This window comes from Raphanus sativus, unplaced genomic scaffold (assembly GCF_000801105.2).
Source record: "Raphanus sativus cultivar WK10039 unplaced genomic scaffold, ASM80110v3 Scaffold3497, whole genome shotgun sequence".
Lineage (NCBI taxonomy): Eukaryota > Viridiplantae > Streptophyta > Magnoliopsida > Brassicales > Brassicaceae > Raphanus > Raphanus sativus.
In genome coordinates, this window is record NW_026618803.1 from 1 (window position 1) to 10,784 (window position 10,784).

The window sequence follows — 10,784 nt, forward strand, 5'->3', positions numbered from 1 at the left end:
CCTGTTTCTATCGGTGCTCAGGTATTCTCTCTAGCTCTGAGAATATTTGTTGTTTCTTGCTACTACTACTCATGGTTTTTCATGAATGAATATGAATATGATAGAGTTAAGTGTCTTCGCAGATTGTACAGTTAACAGCTTCTGGAAACTTTGAGGAAGCCTTAGCTCTATGCAAGTTACTCCCCCCTGAAGAGTCAAGCATAAGAGCTGCGAAAGAGAGTTCGATTCATACAAGGTATTTAAAGCTAGAACTTCAATATTTACTCATTAAGGGTACTGCTTAGTTCCATGGGTATCTTGAATTTCATATTCGTTGTCTCTTTTTTATGATACAGATTTGCTCATTATCTTTTTGAAAACGGGAGCTATGAGGAAGCCATGGAACACTTTCTGGCGTCTCAAGTAGATATAACGCATGTGCTTTCCATGTATCCGTCCATCATTCTTCCTAAAACAACAATGATTCCTCCACCAGATAAGATGGTGGACATCTCTGGGGATGAAACATCTCTGTCACGAGGCTCATCCGGATTTTCTGATGATATGGAGACTTCATCTCCTCGTTATTTTATGGAATCTGAAGGCAATGCAGCCCTTGAGTCTAAAAAAATGAGCCACAACACTCTGATGGCTCTGATAAAGTACTTGCAGAAGAAGAGACCAGGCATTATCGAGAAGGCCACTTCTGAAGGAACAGAAGAGGTCATTTCTTATGCCGTTGGCAAAACTTACGGAGCCTATGACTCTTCCAAGACTAAGAAGTCCAACAAGGTAATAAATAATAGCTGATTGAATGACTGGATGATAACATTTTTGAATAAAACTTTTGATCTGCAGGGACGTGGTACGATCTCGCTTAATTCAGGTGCGAGGGAGATGGCAGCAATTCTTGATACAGCTCTTCTCCAAGCACTTCTACACACTGGCCAGTCTGGAGCTGCTGTAGAATTATTAAAGGGTGTCAACTACTGTGACGTAAAGATTTGTGAGGAGATTCTAATGAAAAGCAAAAGTTATTCTGCTCTATTAGAATTGTTCAAGAGCAATTCGATGCACCATGAAGCCCTTAAGCTTCTTAATCAGCTCTCGGAAGAGTCCAAATCAAACCAGTCTCAAACTGAAATGAAGCAGATCTTTAGTCCTGAGTTGATCATTGAATATCTCAAGGTAGGTTTCTCTCGTTGCTATGTTTAGATACTAAGAAACAGCTGTGATATGCTAACTGCTTGTTGTTTGGATTGCTCTTTGTAGCCTCTCTGCAGGACTGATCCTATGCTCGTCTTGGAGTACTCTATGCTTGTCCTGGAGAGCTGTCCAACACAAACCATCGACCTGTTTTTGTCGGGAAACATCTCGGCTGACCTTGTCAATTCGTATCTGAAGCAGCATGCTCCATACATGCAGGGTAGATATCTGGAACTTATGATGGCAATGAACGAAACCGCAGTTTCTGGGAATCTCCAAAACGAGATGGTGAGGAAACAGCACTTATTGTCAAATAGCATTTTCATTGAGCTTAAGGAAGTAACAATTTGGATGATGTTAAAACAGGTACAAATCTACCTTTCAGAAGTGCTTGACTTGCATGCTGCATTAAGCGCGCAGCAGAAATGGGACGACAAGGATCATCCTCCTGAAAGGAAAAAGCTATTGTCTGCATTAGAGAACATCTCCGGATATAATCCACAGACTTTGTTGAAGCGTCTTCCACGCGATGCTCTCTATGAAGAGCGTGCTGTTATATTGGGTAAAATGAATCAACACGAGCTTGCTTTGTCTATCTATGTTCATAAGGTAACACTTTGCTATGCCAAATGCATTTAGTTAAATATATTGTGAAACTACTATGTGATGCTTATGGCTTAACTCGTTGGTTGTTTTTTTTTTCTTATAGCTTAATGCACCTGATCTGGCGCTGGCTTACTGTGATCGTATATATGAGTCCGTATCTTTTCTACCATCTGGAAAACCGGCAAGCAACATCTACCTCACGCTGCTGCAAATCTACCTGAATCCTAAGAAAAGTGCAAAGGACTTTGCGAAACGTATTGTAGCTCTAGGATCATTCGAGAGTTCAGATACCACGAAGATGATGGAGTCTGTTTTGTCTTCAAAAGTCAAAGGAGGCAGCAGGTCCAAGAAAGTTGTTGCGATAGAAGGCGCTGAGGATATGCTGAGAGCTGGTCTCAGTAGCAGCACTGACAGCGGAAGAAGCGACGTTGATGCTGAAGTAGAGCCCATGGAAGAAGGAAACTCCACCGTTATGATTTCTGAAGTTCTTGATCTGTTGAGTCAAAGGTGGGAGAGGATCAATGGTGCACAAGCCCTCAAGCTTTTGCCTAGAGAAACTAAACTCCAGAACCTGCTCCCGTTTCTTGCACCCCTTCTTAGAAACTCAAGTGAAGCACACAGGAACTATTCAGTCATCAAGAGTTTGAGGCAGAGCGAAAACTTACAGGTATATATGTTTTGTGTTCTGGAAGCAAAAGATCTCTTTATCTTCTCTTGGATGATGAATCATAAAGGATTTATTCAGTCATAAAAGAGCATTTCTTTTATGTTGAAACAAATAGGTGAAGGAGGAACTGTACAAACATAGGAAAGGAGTGGTGCAAGTAACAAGCGATAGCATGTGTTCGTTGTGCAACAAGAAGATTGGGGCAAGCGTGTTTGCTGTTTATCCCAACGGGAAAACGTTAGTTCACTTTGTCTGCTTCAAAGATTCTCAAGGCATGAAAGCTGTTTCTAAGACATCTCATGGAAGAAGACGATGAGATGATCATATTACTGTAACTAAACACAGGTTCAAGACACTAAACCATCTTTCTTCCTTGTTTGTAAGTTTGTAAAGCTTTTTGAGCTTATTGATTATTGATGTCTGTTCTTCTTTGGTTTTGTACTTTTGTGTTTGGTTGAAAATGGCGACAGTGGTCTTGAGGATACCAGTTTGGTCTTGTTGTAAAACCCGTTTCGGTTGGAAAATAATTTATAAAAATGATTTTGTGAGTGTTTTGTTTGGTATTTTATAGAACATTATAAAATTCTTAAAATTCAATAAATATGGTGCAGTTTTTTTATTTGTTATAATCTTAACAAGCATCCTGTTGAATTCCGATCAATCAGATTTTAAATCAATTAAATAATAAGTACATCTTTTTTTTATCAAAAAATAATAAGTACATTATATCAAAGTTTAAACAAAAGCATTCAACAAAATTTTAGTGAAGATGCTCAAGTAAAAATTACATTACAGTTTCTTCTACCACAGGTCCGTCCACAAGCAATAAAAGCTTCAGAGAAAGCATGGAGGCTTGAGCAAGTAGATATCTCTAACCAACCCTTTACCCATTTTGCCTACAGCCTTTAACATCTCTATTGGATTAGTTTCCACTTCCTCTTCATCTCGTTCTCGTTTCTGTAATCAAACATTACACATTCATCTTTTCTTCTTCTATTAGAATTGTAAAGAAAGATGAGAAGTTTTTATTTGTTTACCTTTGAATTGTATTTAGTCCACGTTAAACCAACTACATCACCTCCTATATGATCATACCAGGTCTTCAAAGTCCCAAACTCTTCCTGCAGACAAACCACACAATATAAGAACCTCGATGAACTGAGTAACTTCTACTATTTTTGTTTTGATTTAGAAGTCTTGCCTGCAACCCACTCATGAAGCACTTGGTCGGCTCAAAGTCCACCATTAACTTCTTCTTAAGCTCCTCGGGGCTTCTCTTCAAATCTCCAGGTAACAAAAATGGGTTAAACGCTGTACTCGCCTTTCCACGTGCTACATGTTTCCCTGCTCAAATCATTGCCAGGGTATATTAGTTTATAAGTTTTAACGATAAAAACATAGGAGAAAGATAGAGACAGCGGGCCAAGCTTGGGACCTTGGCTAAGTTCCGAAGGAAACAGAAGATGATGTGGGTAAGGTAATTTTTCTCTATGAAGTAGAACAACTGCGTCATAGTTGTTTAAAGGTGTTCTGAAAAGGCACTGCAACATATATAGATACAATTAATATTAGTCCACATCATGTTACTTGTAAAACAAGCTCGGTGCAATGTGTTTTTAGTCTCTCTCACTCACTCACCTCCCATTGAACAGAATCACTGTGTTCTTGCGATACCAGCTTACTTAACACGTTCGCACTGCTTCGAGCATAAGCTACCAACCTTTTTTGCTCCTTTCAACAGAGAATAGTAAATTGTGAGTTAAAAGCAACAAAACAAAATACAAGTCAACGCTCAAGATGCTTTTCAATAGAAGTACTAACCGATACGTTTGGTGAAATTGATGTCCATGCATCTGATGCCTTGTCGTAAGGAGCTGCCAAGAACATGGCTGAACTTATGTTTTGTCTGTCCTCTTCATAGCCCTTTCTACTTGACATGAAGTTATCCTACAAAACCACAAAAGCATTTACTTATGGCGTTTCTAACAGATCTTATCTTAACATTAGACCCATTTTTTTTTATAAAAGGGCTCACATTGATTTCCTTCTCGTCGTTTCTGCCAAAGTCATTGTTTATGTCAACAATCAAAGGATAGAACATCCAGTCATACTCTGCTAGTAATCGCAAGAACCTGTTACACAGTCCAGCGAAAAAAAATATGTAATTTTTTTAATTGTTGGCAACACCATAACTTGATTATTTTATGTAAATGCAAAAGTGTGGTGGCGGAAAGAAACCTCAGGAATCCGTTAATTCTGGAGCAAGGAACACCAAATGGGAGAGGCGTGAGGAAGACATGTGCAACCAACAATTCAACGGCCTCTTCCGCCAAGCAACCAGAAAAGAGATGCGCAGAAACCCATCTTTTTGCAAGCCTTGAGATAGCAGACAAGGTATGAGGTTATGAAACTTCAAAGAAGCCAAAAGTAAACACATGAAGTTTAAAGCCTTTTTTACCTTGCAACTGGTGCATAAATAGGAAATCGACTTTGCAAACCATTGATCATGCTTGCATGTTGACTGCGAATGAAAAGCTTTTTGTCGGTAGAGGAAACATGCTTCCCCGGGTCTGCTCCAACTGCAACTCAGTAGACGTTCAGGAGGTTAGAATCACAGAAGCTACTTATTCAGAAATAGAAGATATGTTGAAACCAAGAGAAGAAGTCTCACTTTCTTTCTTCACCAAACTCAGGCCTCTTTCATGCAAATTTCTCAGGCGAAATGCGTAACCACCCATGAGAACATCGACATTATCCTCAGTAGCTGTGCATGGTATTCCCTTAACGTTCTGAAGGCTGTCAGTATTTTCATTTGTAAGAGATTAGATAAGAACATTCTGTAACATAATAGAATGAAGTGTTTCAAAACAGCAGTTTAACCCACTTCTCTGCAATTTGAAGGAGGAAGGCAGTTTTTGTTTTCTCAATTGCCAAATCATCCATGGGCCAGTTACCAGAACCTTCTAGCTGCATATAGCAAAAATAATTGCCAAATCATCCATGATCTCCATTGTTGGTTGGTATGCAAGATGGCATAAGTTTATGTTGACTTCGCGGATCAATTTTTTTGCAAGCCACTGGGTGAGGTTCAGGAGGGAACACAGATGTGAACCTAAGAGCTGACAAGTCACGAGGAAAATCGAATAAGAAAAATTTATCACAGACACTGCAAACACTGCAAACACTACAAAAGGGAACTACAGGAGAACAAACCTGAATCTAAAGGCTGGACGCTAGAAACCTTTAGAGGTATGCCTTGGATCTGACGCAAGCATTTTGAGAGATCTTCGTAGGCTTTAAGCAAATTTCCAGACGTAGATATTGGGTCTGAGACATAAAAAAAGCATTATTGCAGAATTAGAATGAAACCATAATGAGACATGCGTGCAATACATAGAAGAAAAGAAATGAAAAGTTTAACAATTACCTTTATCTCCATAGACCAGAGAGAAGTCAAGTTGATCAACTAACTGTACAATGTCATCAGACGAGAGTGAAAGATGCCGCTTAACGATATATTCAATAATTTGCTTCATGATAAGATGCCTTGTCCACTGCTGCGTCTCCCAGACTAAGATTATGAAATAGACAAATACTCAGCTTGCATTTACTTGAAACTTTTATTTATTAAACTCTGCCAAAAACATGTATTTATAACAGTATAACACACCTGTGCTTTCTGCTATTCTTCCATCTTTAAACCTCCTTAGCTCAGACTTGTCCCCCCAAAAGTTTCGGAATCTGAGTGCCTAGAAGAATATATACTATTTAATACGACCGAAGGAGACAAGGATGATATTAAAAAAAAATCTCTTGATGTACCTCTATCTTGTTTTCAGCATCTGGTCCAATATCAACTGTTCTAAATGCATTTTCGATAGAGCTGATAGATATGCCAATAAAAAGTGCTTCTCTGTCAAGAGCTGACAAGCCCTGTTTGAAAGACAGTTAAAATCGTTAGAATAACGTGTCTATTTTGGCTGTAATGAGAAGTAGAATTCGTAATCTGAAAGAAACGTACGCTCTCTACTTGCCAATCTTGATTAGTATTTCTCCAAACAACGCGGATCGATTTTGCTCTGTCGCCCAGTCCTTGTTTCAGCAGGCTATGCACTCTCTGCTCATAGGTTCTCCAACACTCCTTGTCCAAACAAAAACCTGATGTAGATGACACTTCTGTTTTCCTCTTCAGGTATAACCTGATATAAACTATATGTTAGGGATTGCTTACTGGAAGGAATCAAAATTAAGCACAGAAAAAATAATACTTCCACATGCACAAAACACTTTGACAAAAGTAAGAACATAACCAGCCACTTGCATCCCTAAAACACACAAATATACCACCAAGAAAAGTTTACCTTATGCAATGGTCATATTTAACAGGAAAGTCGATCTTAGTCATGAAGACCTCCTCGAATCCTCCATCTCTGAGTTTCATGCATTTAAGCGTCGAAGAAGCCTCATCTTGGAGCTGTACGGACCGAGAAAAAAATTACGTCGAAGAAGCCTCATCCTTGGATAAGATATCAGGAAAGCGAACTCAATTGGGTTATAAAAGTTTTCTCCAGGTTAAGGTACCTCTTGGAATCCAACACTGGTCATCCGGAACGCCAAATTCACAAGTGTAGATGAATCAAATATAGCAACAGGGAACAACTCTCTGTATTGCATTTTCTCCTGAAATTTTAAACGTTAACTATCAGTAATTCACAATGAGCAGGGAACACTTCTTCTATAGAAAACACCTTGCAATACTACTACTGGTCAACAAATGCAATTGCTATAAGAACACTTGACTGTAATACACGAAAAAGCTAGTGCCTACATAAGATTTTTTCGAACAGTATAAATACTTCTATCTATAAATACTTCCTTATAGGCTCAAGCTACACACCAGAATGACACTATAGACCAGTAGATTTTCTCTCTGATTGTTTCAGCAACAAATGAATCCAATAGCACCAGTGCAGAGTCATACTACTTCCCAAAAAACAAGACAGACTAACAGTAAGGTCGAAAACGCACCTCCTTCAAGACAGGGTTTTCACTCTGTGGAGGAAAAAACAGACCTCTTTCCCATAGTCTAGAAGTGGCTGCCAAACATTTTGGTTGTCCATGTTCCAAAATCAAATAACTACAAATGCAGAAAATAGACTTAAGCTGTATTAGCAGACCTATGAAATCCAGTGTCACCCTGAATATGTCCAATGCGTTTAGTGACTTGTTAATTTTTCCATGAGTTGCAAGGTATGATAATATTACAGAGATTAGAAATCCATTCAAGCAATCATGGATGTATATCGAACTTCTTTGTCTAGCCCATATCTGCACACAACCATAGACATTTAAGAACTCCAATAAACACAGGGCTAAACAATACATGTTAACTTTTTACATACCTTCAGTAATATCAAAGCATCACCCAACTCCTTCCAGCCAGAGAAAGCTTTCTTGAGAAGCTCAGAATTGTCCTCCAGAAACATGTCCTCCAATATGCTCGAGTTATAAGTCGGTGTGGGCTGAGAGACACCATCTTCAACATCACAAAAAAAAAATCAGAATAATCAATAAAAATGATGCCTCAACATTCTTGAAAGTTGAAACAAACGGCGTACCTGCACTTACAGAACGGACGTTGTTCCTGCTCATACTCAGCTTTGCAACATTAAACAGCGAAGTTGCAGAAGGGATTATTCTCACGGAAAATCCAGGAAATTCATCAAGCTTCTTAGCTGCAAACACATTGTCAATATTTAAAAAAAAAAAAAACTCTCACTCTCTTAGCGAGAAAAAACTCAAAAGCACACCGACATGGGAACACAACTAGGACAGGCTTCCTAGCCTCGTTCTGAAATGTAGACCATTCAACCTTCTCAACAGAAGACGACGACGACGACAACAAACACTTCTTAATCACACAAAGATATAAACATCTCTTGGCATGGTATCGATGATTCATTTAATCCTTCTCATAAAAACATTCCTGCAACCACCACCCCTTCTACAGTCACACAACATCAACTTCGAAATGAATGAGCAGCAAATAGAAACTAATCTTAGGCAAGTGAACAAGAAGATCAACAGAAGCATCGGGCTTCGCCATACAACGAGTGGAGTAACTCCCGGAGAGACTAAAACCACTCGGCTTCTTGAAACTGAACTCTACTTTATCCGCACCAATGTCTCCAACGAAGCTTAATAAAGTTTCAGTTTTTGTTTTTTTCTTCAAATTGTTAACGAAAGCACTTTCTATAAAAACATTGAGATTGTGCAAACCCACCTTGAAATCGTCAGGGATTGCATCAATGGCTTTGCTAATTGACGAAACGAAATCGTCCACAGGCATCTGCCTCCATCTTTGACCAGATTCTCGATGTCTTTTAATAAGTCGTTCAATTTCAGAGTACGGGAGTCTATCACAGCATCTGCCTCCATCTTTGACCAGATTCTCGATGATTAGGGTTTAGCGTCTGAGCGAGGAAGAAGAAGAAGAAGAAGAAGAAGGAACTAAAGCTTAAACCCTTCACTGCTGCTTTTCGGAGTTCATTCTTTCTTATGAAAAAACGCTGTCGTTTGATATTTTCCCGTTTCATTACTATAGTAGTCGGCCCAATTTAAGCTTCTAGGAGCCCACGGTATGTAAGCCCAGATAGTGATTAAAGGGTTAAGAACATATTACCCCCAAAGTTTTTTCATTTGATCAAAACTTTTGTACCATTAATTAATCTATCAAAATAAATTTAAATTGGATTATATTGATTCAGAAGTATATGCATGATTAATCTACGAATTTTAGTGATTGTGCCATGTTAATTATTCTGACGAGTATTATACAATTTGCCAATATAAAACATAAACTAGATAACATAAGTAACCAAGATCATCTCAAATTTGAGTAACAAAATAGTGTTTGTTTTCCAAAATAAAAAATAACATGCAACACCAAAATTACTAACGCCACTAACCTTTGTATTGAACTTATACATATTTTTTAAATCACTAAATAGTTAAAATAAGAAAAAAGGTTATTAAGCATTTTTGGTCTATGATAATTTGCTGAAGAATTGTAACGCGGGTCTGGTGTGCAAGTTCTTTCTACGGTTCAAAAGATTGCCTCACTGTCGAGTATGTTGGATATATTTATTAATGAGTCCGTTTAGATTTTAAAGATAATTATGGTTATTGTTTTATTACATAGATGCATTTTTTGGTCGGCTACAAAGAACTATATGAGGTAAATTACTAGTAGTTTTTTTGGAGATCATATTAAATTAGTAATATGAATGACTTAAGTTATATAAAAGACAATTGGTCGTCAAACACCATAAAAATACAATAGTGATAGAAAAAGAAAGAAAACCGTAGGTATATGCCGTGTATCTTGTTATTAAATTACTCTAGTTTTGGCATGCATGCACAACAATTACATTGCACCATGATTTTATATATACCAAGTGATGTACTTCAGTTCGCTACTTATAAAATACATGCAAATGGAGGGTGTAGATTAGAATAAGATAAGAAGTCACGTGAGTGAAGAAACATGACAAGGAAATGTGAAATTACAAAGTGGAACACTTAGTGTGTCTTGGGGTAATCGTTAGGTTTGGTGTTCCAAGAACCAAATTGTCAAAGTGTGAGAGAGAGAGAAGCATATTTTGGGAAAGCGGTGTGGTCGTCTCAATTGAACCAAGAAAACATCAATCTCAAGACCGATCTGATTCTCTTTGTTCCCTCCTCTCTGGGTCTCTTGGTGTTGTTTAAATCTTTATATTCATCATACTCTCTCCAGTTACACGTATTTTTGTCCGTTCATGTTTGGCGGCACACGTCCTCCAACAAGATGTTTTTAATCTTAAAATTTTTTTTTTTTGATAACTCTGGTATCTGGGCAGCTATATTTCCAACTATCCCCCGAGAAGGATCCAGCGCTCGGCAGGCAGTACAGCTGTACTTCCTTTACCACCAAGCTACGAACGCTTGATTAAAACTTATTTTTTTTTGTTTACGTACTACATACTTGGTTGATGGGCGAATTTAAAAAGACTAGTTGATGACACCACATTTATGTTAAAAGTTCCACATGGTGGTAAATAAGATGTGTATGTATCTAATATCTTAGATATCACACTAAGCATAATAATTAAGTTTATACATTGAATCTTCTTCTTTGAATTTTTTTTTTTTGAAACATCTTCTTTGAAATTTTTATATGTTGATTTTTCTTCTTTGAAAAGAAAAAAATGTTGATTTTTTTGGTAGGCAATGAAAATGTTGACTGTTAATTTGAAAAGATCGAGATATATATATATATATATATATA

The 10,784-nt window shown here is 37.8% G+C and overlaps 1 protein-coding gene and 1 pseudogene across 1 annotated transcript; one reads left to right on the forward strand and one right to left on the reverse strand.

Moving 5' to 3' along the window:
- Positions 1-3: 3 nt before the first annotated feature.
- On the forward strand, positions 4-3,010 carry LOC130506643 (vacuolar sorting protein 39-like; the record flags this gene model as incomplete). Its single annotated transcript, XM_057001329.1, has 8 exons — positions 4-21; positions 123-235; positions 336-771; positions 838-1,167; positions 1,252-1,473; positions 1,552-1,794; positions 1,895-2,458; positions 2,574-3,010. Coding segments are annotated over 8 exons (2,127 nt in total), but the record flags the coding sequence as incomplete, so codon positions are not given.
- A 99-nt stretch (positions 3,011-3,109) lies between these two features.
- LOC130506644 (uncharacterized) lies at positions 3,110-8,981 on the reverse strand (annotated as a pseudogene).
- Between the last annotated feature and the right edge of the window lie 1,803 nt (positions 8,982-10,784).